General features: G+C 52.6%; 1 protein-coding gene across 1 annotated transcript in view; it reads left to right on the top strand.

Annotated features, from left to right (window-relative positions):
* Positions 1 to 21412, top strand: part of CACNG2 (calcium voltage-gated channel auxiliary subunit gamma 2) — a 110163-nt gene extending 88751 nt beyond the window's left edge. The window contains exons 2-4 of the mRNA XM_037068453.1: positions 6569 to 6652; positions 19599 to 19739; positions 20812 to 21412. Of these exons, the coding sequence (XP_036924348.1) occupies positions 6569 to 6652; positions 19599 to 19739; positions 20812 to 21347 (761 nt within the window). The 3' untranslated portion in view covers positions 21348 to 21412. The remainder of the gene's footprint in view (positions 1 to 6568; positions 6653 to 19598; positions 19740 to 20811) is intronic.
* The last annotated feature ends 740 nt before the right edge of the window (positions 21413 to 22152 follow it).

Raw genomic sequence — 22152 nt, 5'->3', positions numbered from 1 at the left:
TGCACTCTAAATAGAACCAACATGTTTTTAAATCCCCAGTCCCACCAGGATGCCATGTTCTTCACCAATGGCCATGGTTGAAGCCATCCTTCACCCAGCAGCGTGCTGGTGGAGGTGTAGCGGCCGGCTCTCTGGGCAGTGAACAGGACCTCGAATTGTACAAGTTGCCAGTTTCTGTGGTGCAAATAAATACTCCCCCTGTGGCCGACTTCAAGCTTGAGTGTAAGTTAGGAAAAGACACCAGCAGTCGGTTCCCCCGAGCTAGGGCCAGCCAGCTCCAGCATTCAACTACCCTTGGCTTTCTTGTTCCCCCCACTCTGACCTGGGGAACTTTCTCTGACCCCAGAGACAGTCTGCTCCTCCTGTGTGCCCAGCACTTCCTTGACTTTGCTCCCGCTGGTTCGTCTTCTGAGAATCCCTTCTCACCCTCCAGCACTTCTCATCTCACCCCAACACACACACACACCCTAGCTACCTCCTTCTCTACTTCCATAGCCGCTCTGCTGCCTCCCCCTCAGGAGGCCTATGTGTCAATGCTCACACACGCAGACACCTACTGTGTGCACCCAGACGGGCTCTGCTCTGTCACAACATATGTCCTGCCTTGCCACAGCTTCTGCTTTCTGTCCCCCACAGAGACTACAAATTCTGCAGGGACCAAAAGTATATTTTTTCCTGAATTCAGCAGGTTGCACAGAGAGCAAAGCATACAGTCAGCACTCCATAAATGTTAGCTGAACAATTCTGCTCCCATAAGATTTACATATCCCTCAATTACAGTATGTGAGACGTTACATCCTAGAAAATCACATTATATTCTGTGCCTTCTGTCTTTCTCCCAGATTGTGTTCCTGAGGGGCAAGGGTATCTCTTGGCAGCATCAGGAAATCAAGAGAAAAATACTCTTTTTTTTAAGAGAGAAGGGGCATCGATTTTTTGTTGTTCTGCTTATTGGTGCATTCATTTGTTAATTCTTGTATGTGCCCTGCTGGGGGATCGAACCCACAACCTTGGCTTATTGGGACAACACTCTCACGGACGGATCCCCTGGCCAAGATGAGATGCCACCACTCTTCACTGGCTGTGGTGATGTCTGCTGACACGAAGGTTCTACAAAATTTAAATTCCACCAAAGGTGAGGGAGTGCGCTGACACCGCCTCCCCATCACGAGCTGCATCACCACAGCAGTCAGACGGACCCCAGGACCCCAGAGCTGCAGGTCCCCCTGGGATCACTTACATGCCCAGCCCATGCCCACAGCCCTGCTGCCACTGCCAGCCTCACAGACCTCTGGGACCTGCCCCTTTCTGGCCTGGGACCCAGGTTACCTCGGTCACTCCTCTCTACCAATCATTTGCCCCTCAGAGCTCTGTGCATCCCCTAATCTGCCCCAATCTCCAACCTCCCCCAGCCCCCCAAGTCCTTGCCCTGGGCTCCCTGGAACTTTATCCCATTGTCAGCAAAACCCCCACATTCTCAACTTCCCTTCTTGCTCTGGTGGAAGCCTGGCTCTCTCCCCTGCAATCCCTCACATGGGGGTTTTCATGGCCCGCACCCCTGGGCCTGGAGGTGGTAGAACCCTCCTTGCTCTTCACTGCTGTTTCTAGACCATTGCTCAGTCTCTTCTCCAAAGCCCCTGCCTCTCTGAAAGTCATCCCGCTTTTCTCTCCTGGGCACACCTTGTTCTTTAGGAGTTAGCACTGCCCTGCCTCATGCCCCTTGCTTCAGCCAGCAGGTACTAGCCCTGCCTCACTGCTCGCTGGTCAGTGGTTACATACTGAAACCCTACCTCTCACACAAATCACCCCAGTAAGTCCAGGGAAGAGAGCTGGGCATGGGTGGCTCCTGGGCTTGACAAGCAGAGCAGGGAGGGTCTGGGACTCAGGCCCCCTCTCCTCTCCCTCCACCCCAAAGATGGGTGGAGGGGTGAGCTCTGTGCCTCAGCCCTCCAGCTCTACACTCCCTGAGGCCCAGCCCGAGCACACCTGTGCAAAGGTGCTCCAGGGCCCAGGAAGAACAAACCCTTCCTACAGCCCGAGGGCAGGGCCAGGCTGTGCTCACACCAGTTCGAGGAGAGCACTAGTCTGAGGTTCCTGCCCCCCTTCACCACCACGCCCCAACTCCATCACTCTCAGCACCCTCAAGCCCTGCCTCCTGGGTTGCTGAGGACAGATGGCTATTTTCTTGGGGAAGTCCTCTGGCTGACTGGACAAGGGGAAATTTAGCACTAAAATTCAGTATTCACTGAGATGGAGGGAAGGGCCAGAGCAGCCCGTGGGGTTCCCTGTGTCAAATCGGGACTCAGACAGGGCCGTCATTTAGCTTGTAACAGCCTCATCATCGAAAGACCACACCAATAATTTCTAAAAACCAACCGATAATTTGGGGCTCATTAGAATAATTTGATGAATCACTTGCACTTCAACTTTTAACTTAGTAAGCAGTTTCATAATACACAGTTGATGTATAGAGAAAATAAAAATGAACTTTAGTTTTATCTTATATACCAATTTGGATGACCTTTCCAGTTGCTAAATACTTTGAATGTCATCCCTACCTCCTTGCCACCTGTGCCACCCCATTCATGGGCTTACACTTGACCCTGAGATTACTAATAACCACCCTTCAAAATCTCAGCCTTTTGCATCCACCCCTGGACTCCCGTGCCACCCCATTCAGCCAACTCCTCTGAGCCCCCGACTCCAACAATTCTCTGACCCCTGCCCCAGGCTTCTCGAACACTGACGCTCCATCACTGACCTTTCACCCAGCTCGGGGTCCATCAGTTTGCATAACCATCCCCTCACCTTCTTGCTCTCCTCTCAGACTCCCATCCTGGTCAAAGACAACACTCCAGCTCAATAAACTGCAGTGACACACTAAATGTGCCCTGAGAAAACCAAGAATCTCAAGAGGGACCTTGAAGCCACCAACACACACACTTCATGTCTCAAGTCTGGTCCATGGTCTCTCCCTCTCTGGTGGAGAAACATTTGACTCCCTTACTCCTTCCATGAATATACAACCCTGCCTCCCACTCCTCACTCTCAGTTGATGGCTCTGCTCCCCATTTCATGAAGAAAATAGAAAAAGCAGAAGAGTAGTGTCACAAGCTCCCACCATGCCTACCCAGAGGTGTTCCCTGCCCTCCTGGTGCAGTGAATGTACCACCACCCCCCCACCACAGGCCACTCTTACACTTGTGTCCTGGACCTCTTCCCCCCTCACATTGCTCCTACACCGCCCCCTCCCTTCTCTGGGCCCATTTCCTTCCACTGGAACATGCCACCGGCATCACTCATGCCTTAACGTCTCCCCCGCCAACACAGAGTAGCCAGCAAGGTGGTAGACATCCCACTAGCACAATGCGGAGCAGCAGAGGGAGGCAGAAGGAAGGAAACCACCCAGGATGTGATGGGGGCTAGACAGCCAGCCCAGCATGTGCAAAGATCCTGTGGTAGGAAGGAGCATGCAGGAAGGAAGGCCCAGATGGCACGTGCACAGAGAGGGAGGTAGGGGGAAGTGAGGCCAGGCAGAGGCTGGGTCAGGCCCTCTTAAAGATGTTGAGCTTTTCCCTAAGAGCTTGGGGAAGCTGGTGAGTGTGTTAAGGTGGAGGCGGATTGATCAGATTGGCATTTTCAAAGGATCACTATGATAACTGCAGAGAGGGATGAGAGTGGATGCAAAATGACCAGCGGGGAAGCTATTGGGGTCTTCCAGGAAAGCAAGAACAACGGCCTGGTGGCGGGTGGTGCTGTCGACAGAGATGAAGAGGTGCTTTTGAGGGGCACTGAGAAGCTAATACAGTAGGATGTCACGATGGACAAGATCTGCACCGAGGAGGGGATGTCAGTGACAATGACTGAGCTGAGACTTGCACAGGGGAGCCGTGGCAAGGCGTTCGCTGACCTGGCTGCTGCCTCTGGAAGACAAGTCTTGAGGGAAATGGAAGATCATGAGTTCAGGGGTGGGCCTGCAGAGTGCATGGTGCCTTTCAGATAGCCACCATGTGAGGTCAAATAGGCAGTTGGTCACCTGGTTGAGGCCTCACCGGAGAGGTATGACTATTTTGCACAGCCTCTCAACAAGCATCTCTTCACCCTTCTGTGCTGGGCACCGCGCTAGGAGCTAACGGCGAGCCTAAGAATGGCCGAAGCGCAGGCTCGCGCAGAGGGACAGCCAGGCCGCATGCAGAGCAGGTGCTGGTGTGCAGCACCGAACAGAGGGATGAACAGAGGGATGCGGTGGCTCTCCCTGCGAGGAGGCCTTGGTGTGGGGTTGAGCACTGTCCCTGATTGGTCAGGAGACTTGGGGCACATCAGGACTGCTCTCCTCACCTCACCTCCTGCGGGCTCCTTATAAAGATGCCTGGCACAGAGTTGGCACCGACCAAACATCTGTCAGATTGGACTGAGAGAAAGTGAAAGTTCTTTGCAAAGAGCTTCCAAATGCACTAATTTATCATTTTAACAATAGGGAGGATATTATATCCTCCTAGCAGCCACTATGGAGACACTTCTCAGGGGAGAGGGGTGTGTGCAGCTACTAGGGGGAGGTTGCAGCCTTCCGTTAATGGACCAGGATGCAACGAGGGCAGAGGGGAAAGGTGCCTGGGACTCCAGAGAAGTGGGGAGACAGCAAGGTCAGGGCACGGGGGAGCAAGAAGCGGGGTTGTCCAGAACACTCAGAGAAGACCTGCCCTCTGGGAGCATTTTGGTGAAACAGAGTTGGGACCCTACAAAGCTTCCATGAAGTGACCAGAAGTCCCAACATGCTCTGGGGAATTTCTCTTGCAGAAGTTGGAAAAGAGAGTGAATTTGGTACAGAGACAGTGGATAGGAGGTGATGTGGGGTGGGGTGGTCAACCATCTTTTCTGTAACATGCGGCATATAATAATAACTAGAAATACCTAAATTACTTATTTTCATGTAATTATCTTCATGTGCCCTATATATGCAGGTGTATATAATATATATAGGTTTGTGTTATAATGCTTTAAAATTCCTAAATACTTTCTGTAGTACATAGTAAAACTCTCTCTATGGACTATGTGGCTACAGGAAAATAAGCTGCCATCATGAACTGAGGACTGTATCAATTAGGTTATATTAGCTACTGTCGCAGAAAAGTCCCAGGCGTCAGCGGCTGAATGTAGTCAAGTCCATCTCGCCCTCACGGCAGTGCCCCCAGGCACGCTTGCTCACGAGCATGCCAGGCCTGGCTCTGAGCACGTCCCATACATCGGCTCATCTAGTCCCCACAACCGGAACTCCCACCACCTCCACTTCCAGGTGAGGAAACTGAGGCACTCAGTGAAGCCTGCAGCCCCCAAACCTGCCTGTCACTCTACACCACGTCCCCCAGCACGGGTCCGATGATTCATTCACTCAGGGAAAGTCAGCCAACACTTGTTGCACCTATGCTGGTGCTGGGGACACAGAAGTCCCTACTGTCACGAAGCAGACACGGCTCTCAGTTCTGTTCCACACATCTGTGTTTATAGAGGGTGCGCTGCACAGCTTACTCACTCACTTAGCGGCCGAGGTGGGCACCCGCTGTGGCACCGAGCTGGGGTTTTCACCTGAGCCGGTTCCCATCTCCTCACTGAGCAGATACTTGAGGGTCAAAAGCCCTGATTCTGTCACTTCCTGGCATGAGGGCTTATTCAGTCATCCAGCCTCCCCGAGCCTGTTTCTTCATCTGTAAAATGGAGAAACTACCCCTCACGGGCCTCTGGCAGAGCCAGAACATGTCTAGACTAAGATCCTGGTGGAGGGCCCGGCCCCAGTGGAGGTCACCCCCCTGGACTTCCGGGCTGCTGGGGGCTGGGGCCGTGAACTCTTCAGAGGGGAGGGTGCTTTGCAAGCTTGTCTGAAGAGCTGTGGGAATGTTTGTCAGCATCACTCTGGGGCCTGCCTTCTCTGGAAAGCATCCATTCTCTCGTGCAAACTGTGTGACTCCCAGCTGAGCTGAGACACAGAGATGGCCTCACAGCCCAGGTTCATGGTTCATCAGCCTCTAGCCTCGGTCTAGCCTTGGTGGCAGTCCCCAGCTCAGAAGCTTCCGTGCAGGAGTGAAAGGCTGGGTTTCCAAGTCTCCTCTCAGCACTGCGGGGAAGGGCGTGTGTTTTGATCCACTAGGAAGATGTGCAAACAGACAAAGCAAGACCTCCTGTCAAGGGGGAAGAGGGGAGCTGAGCCAGCTTCAGGAGACTGAGAGGTCAGGAAGAGGCCAGTGGGCACTGAACCCCAGAAACTATGACATCTCNAGGTTCATGGTTAATCAGCCTCTAGCCTCGGTCTAGCCTTGGTGGCAGTCCCCAGCTCAGAAGCTTCCATGCAGGAGTGAAAGGCTGGGTTTCCAAGTCTCCTCTCAGCACTGCGGGGAAGGGCGTGTGTTTTGATCCACTAGGAAGATGTGCAAACAGACAAAGCAAGACCTCCTGTCAAGGGGGAAGAGGGGAGCTGAGCCAGCTTCAGGAGACTGAGAGGTCAGGAAGAGGCCAGTGGGCACTGAACCCCAGAAACTATGACATCTCATGCATCCTTTCTCCCCTTGTTTTCCAGGGAACTTCAAAGGTCTCTGCAAGCAGATCGATCACTTCCCAGAGGATGCAGATTACGAGGCTGACACAGCAGAATACTTCCTCCGTGAGTGCATACAATTTCTTATCTCCTTCCTGGTGATGGGCCTGCCCACCAATGTGCAGAGCACCAAACACCAGGACTCTCTAGAGATCCCTGTCTCCGCAGAGGGCAGGCAAAAAGCTGAGCCTCTCTCCTTCCCTCCTGTCCAGGGGCCAAACCTTCATGTGTGCTGTGCCCTCTGCCCCCAACACCTTTCCCTCCCTTCTTTGTCTGGCAAACTCCTACTCACCCTCCAGGACTCAGCCGAAATATCACCTCTTCCAGGAAGTCCTCCATGCTCCTGAACAGATTCCCAGTACATACCACTTTCATCGTGCTGTGGGATCCTTTTCTCCCTCACAGTCCCACCCACACTGCCAGGCCAAGGGCTATTCCTATCTTGGCTGCACTGTATTTTCAGCTCAGTGCCCTCAGTAAATATGTCTTGAATAACTGAATGAAGAAACTCATCAGGCAATGCCAGGTCAGAACTTCTACTGAAACAATAAATGATATTTTTTTCTCCCCCCACAAGTCAAGTCTAAGATAAATCCTGATGTAATAGCTGCTATCTTAAACCCACTTGAGACATATTTTCAAGAGAAAGCATTTGAGTCCCAAAGAAAATGTCTCAAGCATTCGCAGAAACTAACATGATGAAATGTTCCCTGAGAAGAGGATTTCCAGGAGCGGGGCTGAGGGTCCTTGACACCTGGGACAGCAAAGCCGCCCCAGCAGAAGTGGCTGCGGGCTGGGCTCCAGGCTCTCAGACCCACTCTCCCAGAGATCTGCGCTCCTCTGTGCCCCTCCTGGCAGCCTCCCTCCTCTGAGCCTCCCCTCCCCCACGGCAGAGTGGTTAGCATTACTCTCAGATCACTTCTTTGAACAATGTAGGAGGCGTTTTATTATATGGATCACTCGTCTCTTTCAATAATTATTCTTCACATCAAACCCAATTTCAGGTCAGCCTGAAAAGCCCATAAAACACGAGGTCAGCCAGGCAACCGGGAAGAGAAGAGAAGGGAACATGATGCAATTTATAGATTTCTTTTTAAAGGGGAGAAAATATCTTACAATGCTCACCTTTTTTTTTTTTAAATCAATTCTTGCAATATGCCACTCTTAAATGGAATTCCTAAAGGGCCGTTTGGTTGTGTTCCCTGTTACCGTGTCTGGGGCTCCCGAAGGAGTTTGGCAGCGGTGTGAAGGCAGATTGAGCACCTTCTGGATGCTAGACCCTGTGCTCACAGCTGAGATAGAGATGAATGAATGAGACACAGGCCGTGGCCCCAGGGAGACCACGTGGTGCAGAGCCTGGTGGGCAGGACCCTCAGGGAAACAGCTGGACCGGGAGACCCACATGGCAGAGGTGCAGCCTGCACATCAGGGCGGAAGGGGGCTCAGAGCTGAGCTCCACACTCAGAGCCACGCTGGTGGAACACAGCAACAGTGTAGTACTTTGTCAGCTCAATGCCAAGTGCTTGCAGCAGGACCTGCCTCATTCTTCACTGTGCCTAGAACAGCTCCTGGACTGTTCCAGGTGCTTGATCGGTGCTGTTTGTTAAGTAAGAAAGCATAGAGGCCTCTTCAGTGACTTTTCCTACTATTTTGTACCTCCATCTCCTTATTCTTAAAGAGAGGAGCTTAGAGCGTTTGGTCATTCTGGTGTCCCTGGACAACAGACTTGAACGTATACTAGTAGTGCAGGGATCCAAGGGTCTGAGTGGACTTAACCCAACAATATTTTTTAGCCCCTCTAATAGGAGGTCAGCAACCTTTCTCTGTAAAAGGACAAACAGTAAGTATTTTAGGCTCTGCAGGCTGTACAGTCTGTCCCAGCTACCCTGCAGCACGAAAATGACACAGACAATAACAAAAGCCAATTAGTGTGGCCGTGCTCCAAAGAAACTTAACTTTATTTACAAAAACAGGCAGCAGGCCACATTTAGCATAGTTTGCTGGCCCCAATCTAGAATGTGCTAATCTTGGGCTAGACAATAAGAGTAATTTTTTAAAGCTAGAAGACGTGAGTTCCTATCATTCTCTATTAGCTCTAACCTGGTGGGCTAGAGAAGCTTGAAGACAAGGCTCATTCCTGAAGGGTCCTCTGCCCTACAAGGTGGGCAGAGCTGGGGCCCCGGGAGGTTTACAGGACTTCTCCTGAGGTGGGCAGGGCTGCACCCGAGGGGGTGGAGCCCCAGTCAACTATCTGCAGGCTGCTTCTGGCACAGGGCAGGCCGTGAGAGACAGGGAAGCAGCCCTGTCCCTGAGCGCTTGCTGTCTGGAGACAGACCCAGGAGTATGAGGTGTACGCCACAACATAGGCTAGCAGAAAGCGTGGGGTGCAAGGGAGCACGGCTCCTCACCCAGCATGGTGGAGGTCATCCCAGAAGGAGTCCCTAGAGCAGCTAGCACCAAAGCTGAGACTTGGACTCCAGAAGCACTCATTCACTCATTCACTCATTTATTCTCTCATTCACTCATGACCCATTCACTAAGTACTCACTGTGTTCTGGGCACTGTTGTCGGTATGGGGGATCCAGAGAAAGTTGGGGCCTTTGTAATGGTTACATTTCAGTGGGTAAAACAAGCAATAATCAAGTGTACAAACACCCCCTGGATAGTTTCAGAGCACTGTGAAATAGTTTCAAAGCAGACAGTTTCACCATCCAGGTGAAAGGTAGAGAGTTGGGGAAAGGACATGGAGGGGTGTTACCTAGACAGATGGTTAAGACAGCTCCTCTAAATGAAGAGGGAGCTAAGAGTAGTTTGGGGAAGCAGGTACCTGCAGAGGGAATGGCAAGAGCAAAGGCCTTGTTAAGGCAGGAAGAAGGCAGTGTGTTTGCAGATCAGAGCCCAGGGCATGAAGGGGGGGTATGAATGGAGGGTATCCATGAACAGAGAGGCCAAATCCTCTTGGGAAGAAAGTGGACCTCGCTCCATGATGGGAACCATGAGATGGGGCACTAATGTGAAGGGTCAATTCTGGCTGCTGCAGTGGAGGCAGGGGATCATTAAAGGGCAACAGTCAAGGCCGGGAGGCTAGATCCCAGGGGGCAATGGTGGTTGGGCCAGCTGTAGCCGTGGGAGTGAGAAGTGAGGTGCTATTTGGGAGGCAGAGATGGCAGGACTAGGAGTGGCCAGATGGGTGAGAGCGGGCAGTGGGACAAGACACTGCTGAGTTTCCAGAGGACTGTGTGGAGAGACAGGGGTCTCAGAGGCGGGGGATCCAGGGAGGTGGAAAGGGGCTCAGCAAAGAGAGACGCCAGAGCCCTACGTGCTGAGACCAGGCATCCCTGGCTTTGACCATTCACACTTAGCCTGCCTCAGACTCGGGGGGCGGGGGGCACAGGATACAAGCAGAGTGGGCTCCAGAAAGGAGGCCGGAGCTCCTGCTGTTCCAGGGTCAGGAAGCACAGTCCACCAGACTCTGCCTGCCTTGAGGGCAGGATCTGTTCTGAATCATCTCTGACTCCCAGTGCCCAGCAGGGGGCCTGGCACGGGGCCACACACCTGAAACAGACAGAGGACTGAGCGCGTGGTTGCTGTGGGACTACAGGCCTTGCTGGGCTGAGCCATAGCCTCTGGGAGCTCTCCAAGTGGCTCTTCCTTGGGCCTCCGCTGCCCAGGAGCTCAGCTCCTTCCTGGCATCCAACAGACCTGCGATCAAGCCGCAGCTCAGCCCTTGCTCTGCCTGTGCTTTCACCTCCAGGACCCTAGTCTCCCCATTTGTAAAAATTGGAAATTGCCCACCGAATAGTAACATTATGAAAACAAAGGAGATGCAGTTGGTCAAGGGTCTGAAATAGCTACTTTTCTTTGCTTCTGCCCTAGGCCTCCCTTCTTCCCCTACTTCTGCATATGATATCAAGTTTGAAAGACCACTTGGAAGCAGATCACACACACGCGCGCGCGCACACACACACACACACACATATACACACACGTATCTCCCTGGAGATTCACATGCATTCATTCATTCATTCATTCATTCATTTGACACATATTTATGGAGCCCATGCTACGTGCCAGGCGCTGTTCTAGGTACTGAAGATTAAAGAGTGAATAAAACAGACCAAATCTGTGCTCTAATGAAAGGACTTCATGGCAAGACAAGGAGGCTGAGGAGGGGTGGCCAGTGAGGTGGCCTGGTAAGTGCCGCCGTCCTTGATCTGGCAGCTGGAGTGAGGATCTAGAGGGGACAGGGAGCGAGTGCTGGCTGGCTTGACAGGCAGGAGTGCAGAGCTCATCTCCTGGGTGGCAAAGAAGGCGGGGCTCACTGGTTCTCAAGCCAGCAGGCTGAGCTTCGAGCTTTGTTCAGCACCTCTTGAAGGGCCTGGCAGATGGAAGGTGCCCAGTTAACATGTGACGGGATGGGTGAATGAATGAATGAATGCTCTTATTTTCCAATCCCCATACATATCTGAGGAGTTCCACAGCTTCTCCTGGACACTGAGTCCAGGGGCTCCCTCGTGTCAGGGAAGAACAGCTCTCACGGGCCCTGGTTACCACCCTGGGCCTCCCCTGCAGAGCTGTGGCTCACGTGTAAGCCTCAGTACTGCCAGCTTACCCAGGAACCTGTGGTGACCCGCACTGTTTTCCCAACCAGCTCTGTGGGGCGTCGGATGTGTCTGCTGTGGCGCCCCCCTATCCTTATCCTTCCTTTCCAAAGCTTGAGGAGCGTGGTGAAGAATGGAGGTGGTGGTGACCAGGGTGTGACTTCCTGTGACTGTTGATGTGTCTGCGTGTCTGTCTTTATGCATGAGGACAACAGTCGGTGCTATGTTCTGCATCTTTCTGTATCTGCATGTCCAAGACTCTGAGTGTCTGTCTGTCTGAATGTGTAAGTGCCTATGTGTTTGCACATATGTGCTTATGTGCACGTGGGTTCCTACAAGGTAAATGTTTGTGTTTGTGCATCTGTGTTGTGTCCAGGAAATGGGAGTAGTATTCCCCAGCTGTCCCAATGTGACTTAAAGTGGGGGAAGAAGACCAGAGGAAATGAGTTTCCTTCCCGTCACGCATTAAGCAGCTACTTTATGCCAGACCCCCAAATCCACTGTTTTGAGGCCACTTGTAGCACAGGACTGCAGGGTGGGGTCAGGCTTTCTAGGGGGAAGAGCCTGGGGCTAGAGGTGATGGGCCAAGGGTCAGCTGCTGTCCCTGACACACTACACCCAGGGGGAGTGGAGGTGATGACACCCAGAGGTCACACGTGCACACACACACACACACACTCAACAGACTTCACTTCTTCCAGAGCCAGAAGTGAACAGAAGGGGAAGAGAGGGAAGGCTCTGGGCAGGGCCTGTCGCTCCCCTCTCCATGCCCAGAGCCCTCCCTCCCCACCAAGAGAGGTCTCTTTTGATTACACTTGAACTAAGAGCTGACACCTTCCCAGAGATTTACTGACCACCCAAGTCTTTGGCCGCCCAAGCAGGAGAAAAGTTCCCGGGGCAGCTCTAGACCAGGAACAAAACCTGTAAGGAAGGGCAGGCGCAGAGCAGACAAAGGAGGGAGGACTGGCATCAGGGTCACTTGGAGGACGAATTTACAGAACACGGCCACCTTAGGAGGCAGGAGAACATAACAGCAGGCTGTGGTGCATGCTGCCTGGGTTCAAATCTGGCTCTGCCACTTGGTTAACCTCCCGGGGCCTCAGATTTCTCGCAGCGGGGATGATGGTCATCAGCACCTTCCTAGGGCTGTAATGAGTCTTAAGTGAGTCAGTATGAGAAAGCTTCACACCAGCCTGGATCGGAGTAGGCATCAGCCCTCGGTAGGCATCAGCCATTATTGCTGCATATAGTACACTGTGGAGAGTACAAGGGGTATAGACTGAGCAGGGAAGGGTGAGGAAGCACCAGGAAGAGGGCTCCAGGTATCAGGGGGCTGGTCAGGGAGGCGCTCACCAGGAAGGAGACCTAAAGCAGGGGAGAGAGCATGTCTGGTCCTGCAGGTATGAAGACCATCCCAGGCAGAGGGAACAGCCAGTATGGCATCTGAGGCTGGCTGGCTTGGGGACAGCCAGGAGGCCATGTGGTTAGCCAGCAGGCATGAGCAGGCAGGCAGGAGGCCAGGATTTGTAGGCCTCAGTTTTACTCTGAGATGGGGCTGTGGAAAGGTTCTGAGCAAGGGGAGGGGAGGACTAACGTCCGTGCCATCAGCATCACTTGCTTCTGCCAGAGGACTGACTGGCATCTGAGTAGGAGCAGGCAGACCAGATGGAGATGATGGCCATAACCAGCTAGAATTGCAGGTGGGGGGTCTGATTCTGGGTGTGTCTGAAGGTAGAGCATTTGCTGACAGCCTGGGTGGGGAGAGTGAGAGCAGGAGAGGACTCCTGGCTGGGAGGCAGTGAGCAGTGCTGCCCTTCTTTGGGGTCAGGGATGCCACAGGAGGCTGGGCCGCCCAGAGCTGACCACTGTGTTCTCTAGCCTGCATGTTGTGATTCCTGTTGTGGACTCTTCTCCCTTCCCCTGGACGCTGCACAGCTATCCTCTGAGCAGCTGCAGATAGAGAACTCTCCCCACCCTTCACCTAGCCCAACACAAGGCCTGTCCCAGGTCAGGCCCAGGAGATGTTTGCTAAATGAATAAATGAGAACCCACCCTTCCCAGGGCCCCCTGGCACGTTCACCCTCTTCCCAGAATGAGGACAGAGGTGGATGCCGGGTCTCAAGCTGAGCCGAAGCCACCCTTCCCAGCCTCAGAGACTACACCCTCTCCACTCCCCTGTCACATCCCCTTCTACCTTTCCCACCAGGCACTGGGGGGCTTCCTATGTACCAAATGTGGGCAATACCAGGTGCCAAGGTCTGAGCTACAGTGAAGAGACCAGATTTCAAAGTGAGGTCTGCTCTGCAGCCTTGGGCAAGTCACACAGCTTCTCTGAGCCTAGGTGAATAGCAGTCCCCTGGGGGACTCTGAAGGTGCCATGAGACAAGGGCCAGGGTGGTGCTTCATTAGGGCTCCCCAGCCGCCCCAGGGAACACATGGGAGAAGTCACCACCCCTCCTTCAAGTTAGATTTCAGAAGCACAGCAATACACCTTCCCAGCCCCTGAAATGCTGGAGCTCTTCACACAGCCCCATCTTCCCATCTGACAGAGGCCCAGAGAAGTATGAGGACTTACTCCAGCCCAGTACACTTTTGGGATGCTACCAGCCTTCCAGAACGTTATCCAGGGCCAAGTACATCTGTCCACTATCCCAGCCCTGCAGCCCCTTCTAGCAAAATTGTTTTGAGAGACATTCCCACCAGAGGTCATCATGGTCAGCGTGGCTAAAACTGCTGTGACCCAGCCTTGCAGTTAGGAAACCTCAGAAGGTGTAACTGGTGTCCACTCACACCCATGCAACTGGAGCTGGCATTCACAAAATGGCCTGCACTTCGCCAGCTCTGCACACGCCGGCAGTTTCTATTCTGTCCTGGCTCATTCATTTAAGTGCTGGCTGCAGCCACCATGCTGACTTCATGAGCTAATCATGAGTCACAACCTATGCTTTAACCAATGCCAACCCAGGCAACCACAGGCCTGGGAGAAACGGCAATAATATGCTCTGCTGTGGGGAGAAGCAACATTTCCCGGTACCCTCGGGTACCAGGCACTGTTCTAATTGCTTGAAATGTGCTTGCTCATGACTCCTCACTGCAGCCCTCTAGGCTGGGTGTCTGACCCTCTCTATGGCATCTGAGGAAACTGAGGCTCTGGGGACAGCGAGTGAGATGCTCCAGGCAGCCTCCTGGCCCCCCTGAGTTCCTGCAGCTGGTCCCTAACCCCAGAGACAACAGAAACTGGGAATGCACCCAGGACCTGCACAGATGGCGCCCCCCGGAGGATGCTCATAGACTTCCATATCCCTTCCACTTGTTATCATACCTAGCAAATGTTTGTTGGACACCCGATTGCGTCTGGGCTGGGCCTGACACCTTTACACATTATTTTCATTCATCTGCACAACCCCCTAAGAGAAAGGTACTGTTGGTGTCCCCATCACACGGGTGAGAAAGAGGAGGCACAGAGGCCACAGAGACGGTGGGAGGGCCAGGGTGGGACCCCAAGCAGCCCGCACCTGGAGCCCAAACACTCACCGTCTTTTTTTCCCCCTCCGCTTTCTCTGAGGTCTCTCTCCCTCCTCTGAGGTCTCTCTCCCTCCAGCCACACCTTCTCTCTCTCCCTCCCCTCCTCTCCTTCTCCCTCCTTTTCTCTCCTTCTCTCTCATCTCTCCCACACACTCTCACACACTTACTCTCACTCACACACTCTCATACACTCTCAGTCACATATATTCTCACGCTCACACTCTCAGTCACATACGCATTCTCATAATTGCACACTTGCACACACCCTCACACACATATGCTCATGAACACATTTCCTGTAGCCCATCTCCCCTCACAGGCACAGTGGAGGAAGGAGGAGAGAAGGAGAGATGCCCAAGAGCCTGGAGGCTCCTCTAACCCACTGCATCTCTGATGCATCCCATTCCAAAGGATCAAATCCCAGACGGGATAACAGGCATAAAGAGCTTATCTCCGTGCCAGAAAATCAGGAGCCCACCCTCCCTAACCCTGACAATGACGATGAGTTGAGTGAAGGCCAAGACTGGCCCAGGGAATAGGTGTGACAGAAGCCTGGCCTGGCTGAGTGGGGGACACAGGACCTTGAAGACCACACAGTCCAACCCCACCAGAGTGCAGACCTGGACCTGAAGAAGGAGAAGCACACGCTTGGGTTCTGAGAAGGTCAGGAAAAGAATGGGGACCGGACTGGGATCTGCTGACCTCGCACCACCCCACCCCACAGGGCACCCCTCCTCCTCTGCCTGACTGAGTGAGGAAACCGCCTGGCCTTTGCAGTCAGGCATCTGCCCCATTCTCCAGCTGTGGCCATCGTGAAGAAGGGTTTCACGAAAGGATGGCCACAGGTGCCAGGGCCCAGTGGGATACTAGAGGGTAAAATGATTTGTCTATAGAATTTTGCCAAATGGAGGGTTGGCATGGAATTTACAGCTTAGACCACCCTGTCCAGAAGGTAAGATGTCATTCCCTCCTGGACACTTATGACACTTTCCATCTCTGTCACCAGCGTAGAAAATAATAAATGTTTATAATTTACCAACATTCTACATTTACAAAGCCTTCCAATCATCATCTTCCTATTTAATCTTCCTATGTAACCCTGTAAGATAGACCAACTTTGCATTTTCATCCCTATTTCACAGACGAGGAAGTAGAAGCCCAGGCACGCAGTGAGATTTGCCCACAGTCTTCCCAAGCCCATCAGTAAACACTGTTCCCCATTGGGATACCCCTCTGTGCTCAGCTCTGTGACCCCCCGTTTACAGGTCCAGGCCAGCCTGCATGTCCAACTCCCCTCCATGCTGCACATGCACATTCCCAAGCACCTCGAACTCAGCCTGTGCCAAACCACACCCTCACTCCCTAGTGGATCTCTCAGTCTCCCAGGAGGTTTTATCCAGCCAGCCAGCAAATCTGAGACCCAGAAGTTGTCCTCAACATCACTGTCTTCTCCGCCGCTACCCACCGTTGCCAAGTCTTAATTCACCTCCTCGGCAACCCTCAAACCCAACCACCTCTGCCCATACCCTCTGAACCTACCCTGGGCCAAGCACCATCACCAGCCTTCTCACTGGTTCCTGTAGCCGCCCTTGGCTCCTTCTTAATCCATGTGTTTTTAAAGATGCAAAGCAGACTGTGACAGCCCTGCCCACTTTAAGCCCTTTTATGTTTCCATTGCTCTGTGGATAAAGGTAAGCTCCGGAACATGACCCACAGGTCCTCGGTGACCCATGGGCCCCTGCGTGGCCTGGCTGTAGCTTACCTCATCTCCCTCCATGTTCCTCAGCCCCCTCCACCGGCTCCTCACTATCCAGCTGCGTTCAACCCCCTGAGCAAGCCCTGCTTCCTCCAGCCCTAGCTCATGCTGCTTCCTCTCCCTGGAACACTCTCCACACCCTGCCTCTATTCTGCCCAGTTAGCCTCTCCTTCTCCATCAGGGGTCAGCTCCAACAGCACTGCCTCCGGGAAGCCCTCCCTGATGCCCACTAGAGCTTGGAAGAGACTCTGAGAGCAGGAAGCATAGGGCAGTGCAGCGGTGAGGCACACAGAGCATGGAGCCAAACTACCTGGGCTCACAAGCTGAGCCCCTCCCTGTCTTCGCTGGGTGGCCTTGGACAAATGACTGGACCTGTCTGTGCCCCAGTTTTAGCTTGCGTATAATAGGGGCAAATAAAGTACTTCCTAGGGTTGTAATGAGTACTAACATGTCCAGTGGTTAGAAAGTCCCAGCACACACTAAGCACTCGAAGATACCTTCCTTCACAGTATCTTTCTTTCATAACACTCTCCTGCCTGATAATTATTTATCTGTGTGATTATCTGATGACATCTAGCTTCTTCATGAGGATGTAAGCTTTCTAAAGACACAGACCCGGCCTCCTGTTGCATTCCCACTGTCTTCCATGCCCAGCCCGGACCTGGCACAGTGGCTGGCACTCAGCCTGTATTTATTCACTAGACTCCCAGTTGTCAGGAGCAAAGTACCTCCCCGCTCCAGACCATGTGGCCTTTCCCCAGTACAGTGCATTATGTTCTCAGCCAGGGGCAGCCAAACTGTGACCAGCAGGCCAAAAAGAAAGTTTTATTAGAACACAACCACACTCATTTGTTTACATATTACTGTGGCAAAGCTGAGTAGCTAAAACAGAGACTGTATGGCCAGAAATACTTATCATCTGTCCCTTTAGAGAAAAAGCTTGCCAACGCCTGCTTTAGGTGTGTGTGATCTCCTGGAAGCCAAAGCCCGTGGTCATGGGGTGGGTGTGAGGGTTAAATGGGTTAACCCATGGAAGGCACTTAGAGGAGAACCTGGCACATAGGAAGAGCTCCATGAGTGTTAGTGGGTACTGTGTATTTCCATATACTTACTCATACGTCAATAAGTACTCATTCAGGAAACAAATCAGCTATTTTCTACTTCTTGTGATAGATTTTAGCACTAAGACCACACCAGCCCCAGTGGGAAGTCAGGACAATTTGTGGGGAAATTGTGTCTGGACTGAAGGCGGAGGGACATCAGATATCATTAAAATTGTACCTTTTACTGTACTCCTTATAGAAACAATTCAGATGTTATCCACTTTAATCCTTACAGAGTTCCAGGCACCAACAAATCATTTTTTAAGCTTATTTGTTTGTTTGTTTGTTTTTAGAGAGTGGGGAGGGAGGGAAAAAGAGAGGGAGGAAAACATCTGTTGGTTGCCTCTCACATGCCCGCAACTGGGGACCTGGCCCACAACCCAGGCCATGTGCACTGACTGGGAATTGAACCAGCGACATTTCAGGCTGACCAGATCCACTGAGCCACACCAGCCAGGGCACAAATCTTATTATGAGGATCTTGTTAACATGTACGTTCCGACTCAGTAAGTAGGGACAGATGGGGCCTGAGAACCTGCATTTCCATCCCACTGCCCGGTGATGCCTGTGCTGCTGGTGCTCAGACCGCCCTTTGAGCAGCAGGACCCTTCACCACTCTGGCGATCTGGGTGGTACTCCTGCCCCTCCCACTCTACGGGATGGGGGACTGAGATTCAGAGAGGTAAGACTCTTGTCCAAGGTCCCAGAGGGAATAAGAGACAAAGCCAGGATTTGAGACTGGTGAGACTAACTGGAAAATCCCCATTCTGCTTCACTAGCTGGACAGCCTTGGGCAAGTTACTTCACCTCTCTGAACTTTCGTTTTCTCACATGTCAATTGGAGCTAAAAAAAAAACACACCCTGAAGCGCTCTTATGAGGATTAAGTTATATAATGTTTGTTAGGTACCCACTTAACACCTGACACAGAGTGGGTGCTTCACAAATATTCTCTCTCTCCTGGTTCTTCAATAAGTTCTCACCATCCCTGCGTGCCCACGAAGATGAGAACATGGATGGCTTTAACTGTGCACATCCAGGCATACATGTGTGTGCAGGTGTGTATGGGCAGAGGGCTCAGGTTGGGCATACAGCCTCTTATCTTAGAAATGACCCGCAGGGAGAGAACAGCCACTCAGGCCTGAGGAGGAGGCACCACCATCCTTGCCTGGAGGGGAGGGAGTGCTCAGGATGCAGAATAACCCTCACGCCCCCCACCCCATGCCCTCATCCGCTCACGCAGCTAGGGTTCACCCCACGCATGCCCACCTGGATACTATCGGTCCTCAGACGTTTACTGTGTGCCCTCAAAGACCTGTCTAGGTGCACGTCAAAACTATCGTAACAATCTTAGGAGGCAGGCACTATTACCATCCCCACCCCATTTTACAAATGAGGAAACTGAGGCACAGAGGATTAAGATAATATACCCAAACTTATACAGCTAATAAATTCCTAAGCGACATTGAACTCCCAAATCCGGGCCATGTGAGTCCCTAACCACTGTAACGCACTGCCTCTCTATGTTCCCAAAGTACTGCAAAGAGCAGAAGCAAGAGCTAAAAACTTTGCCTAAGGATGTTGGTGAAGGCTTCATGGACAAGGGAACTTTCAGTGGTGTTTTGATGGGTGAATAGAAGTTTGCTGAATGAAAAAAAAGCAGGAAAAACATTCTAGTAAAAAAGTTTGGTATGTCAAAGTCAGAAACATGCAATGACATGATATGGGAAATTTGCTGTGGCTGGACAAGAGGGAACATAGGCATGAGGCTGGAGCTGGGGAAGTCAAGTCACACAGGACCTTGTAGGCCTTAGGAGGCATGAAGTTTGGGCCTGCGGGCAGAGATGAGCCCCGGAAGGGCTGTGAGCCAGAGGGTGGCTTGCTCCCTCTCCCTCCTCCCTGGTATTGCTAAGCAACCTCAGCTCTGGTCCTATGTCCATAAAACCTGTGTGCTGCCCCTCCGTGCCTCCTGCACACCTCAGTCTCACAGCCATGCTCTTTCTCTCCCTGACCCTCCATGTTCCACAGGGGCGGTGAGGGCCTCGAGCATTTTCCCGATCCTGAGTGTGATTCTGCTTTTCATGGGTGGACTCTGCATCGCAGCCAGCGAGTTCTATAAGACTCGACACAACATCATCCTGAGTGCCGGCATCTTCTTCGTGTCTGCAGGTAATGGCCACTAAGCCAGGCAGGACAGAGCCCAGGCCCGCCAATGGGGAGAAGGCTAAGGTTTGGGTGCTCACTGGCTGGGAGGACCTGGCAGAGAGGGTGGGGAGAGGAGAGGAATCTCTGGGCCTTGCAACAAGTTGTATTGAGGGGAAAGAGACTGTGCAACCCTGAGCACCCTCCCCCCGCCCACCGAGTCCTCCAGAAACATCCCAGACCCTGTCCCTCAGCCCAGTGGCCTACCTTCCTCCTACCTCTTAGACAAGGGCCCAGATCCCAGGTCCCTCTCCGGGTACTGGGCCTACCCTCACTTGCCCTCTTCCCGTACCACCCCACCCAGGTGGAAGCAGGCAGGCACCCAGAACCACTTTCTCAGCTCAGTTATATGACAAATCACATGTGCTTCCAAATCCAGAAAAAGAACATGGGCTGCAGCATGAGCCATTCAGTAAGACTGACGAACGGTCAGATGGCACTCACCAAGTCCCGGACCCCAATGGTGCCCACACACGCCCGTTCACTCAGTGCTCTGCAGACCACAGGAGCAAGGCCTGTCACAACCCTTCCCCAGCTCTGGGGATTTGGACCCAGACCACCTCGCCAAAGGCTTTGAATCCAGGCAGTCTTAACACCCCACTACATCAGCTTCAAATCCCTGCGCAGCCTTGAGCAAGTTACTCAACCTCTCTGTCATCTACTTCCTCACCTGCAAACCCCTTGAAAAGCACTTAGCAGTGAAGGCAGGTGGTAAATGCCCAATACACCATCCCCACCCCAATATACATCACTGTTACTCAACAGTTGTAGAATGCCTCTCTCTTCTCTCCCCTCTTCAGTATCTGTTTCTGTTAGTTCTTCCCTTTGTGGCTCTCTCCAGATGCGATCATAAACCATTAAAGTGATGCTTGCCCACATCCCTATATACTCACCTACCCACCATGCACTGTGGAAACTGCAGCCCATCCAACTGCCCCGTCCTTGAATCCTGCCCAGTGCCTGGCATTCAGCTTGGAAATTAACGTCCTTCTCTCTGATTCTGCCCCTCCCACCTCCATGTCCATCCTATGCCCCACAGGTCTGAGTAACATCATTGGCATCATAGTGTACATATCTGCCAATGCCGGAGACCCCTCCAAGAGCGACTCCAAAAAGAATAGTTACTCGTACGGCTGGTCCTTCTACTTCGGGGCCCTGTCCTTCATCATCGCCGAGATGGTCGGTGTGCTGGCCGTGCACATGTTTATCGACCGGCACAAACAGCTGCGGGCCACAGCCCGCGCCACGGACTACCTCCAGGCCTCCGCCATCACCCGCATCCCCAGCTACCGCTACCGCTACCAGCGCCGCAGCCGCTCCAGCTCCCGCTCCACCGAGCCCTCACACTCCAGGGACGCCTCCCCCGTGGGCCTCAAGGGCTTCAACACCCTGCCGTCCACAGAGATCTCCATGTACACCCTCAGCAGGGACCCCCTGAAGGCCGCCACCACGCCCACCGCCACCTACAACTCCGACAGGGATAACAGCTTCCTCCAAGTTCACAACTGTATCCAGAAGGAGAACAAAGACTCTCTCCACTCCAACACAGCCAACCGCCGGACCACCCCCGTATGAAGCCACGGGGGCCTCGCGAGCGCCGCCTTCCGGGTCCCAGGCAGAGCCCGGAGTGGGGGTGCAGCCCGCGGGGTGGGCCGGGGAGCGGGGGGGCGGGTGGGGGAAACAACCATCCACGGGGAAAACCTTCCAAAAGCAAAAAAACAAAAAAAGAGAAAAACATAAGTAAATTTAAAAAAAAGAACAAAATATAAGAGGAACAAAGAAGCCAAACAACAGAAAATGTGAAAAACACATAAAAGAGGAAAGGAAAAACAAACTTTTAAAAAAAGCAAGAGAGGATAAAAATTAAAAATAGAAAATAAATCTAAAAGAAAATGCATGATTTCCCATGTACCATTATTTTAACATTTAATAAAAACCAATTTAAATGAAAAATAAAAGGGAACTAAGATAACATTAAAGCAAAAAAATGAGAAGGAACAGAAAGGAAAAGGGACGTTCTTTGCATTTAATCAGGACTTTATGTTACTTGTTTGTTTTTTTAAACTCGGGAAAGTTACTTTTCTGTTCCCTTTAACCCCAAGCGGCTCTGCCTCCCTGGGTGAGTGGGGGGTGGAGACTCAGAGGCCCCGGGGGCCAGGTGAGCCTCTTGGTCACTGCCAGGTCCCTGGAGCCTCTGGATGGGTGCCCCAGGAATGCTGGGCCAGCTCCTAGCTGGCAAGCCCACTCCACCCAGCATCAATGGGGCAATTATAGGCCTCCAGGTGACCCAAGAGTCCTCGGTCCCTCCTGTCCGAAAGGTGCCTGGAGAGGGTGCACTTGGGGATTGCCCAGCCCCCAGGTTCCCAGTCCTTAATGGTCC

Source organism: Sturnira hondurensis, unplaced genomic scaffold, assembly GCF_014824575.4.
Source record: "Sturnira hondurensis isolate 20B ecotype Veracruz unplaced genomic scaffold, ASM1482457v3 Scaffold0017436, whole genome shotgun sequence".
Classification (NCBI taxonomy): Eukaryota; Metazoa; Chordata; class Mammalia; order Chiroptera; family Phyllostomidae; genus Sturnira; species Sturnira hondurensis.
The sequence above is the reverse complement of the archived record's forward strand: the minus strand, read 5'-3'. Positions and strand labels throughout refer to the sequence as shown.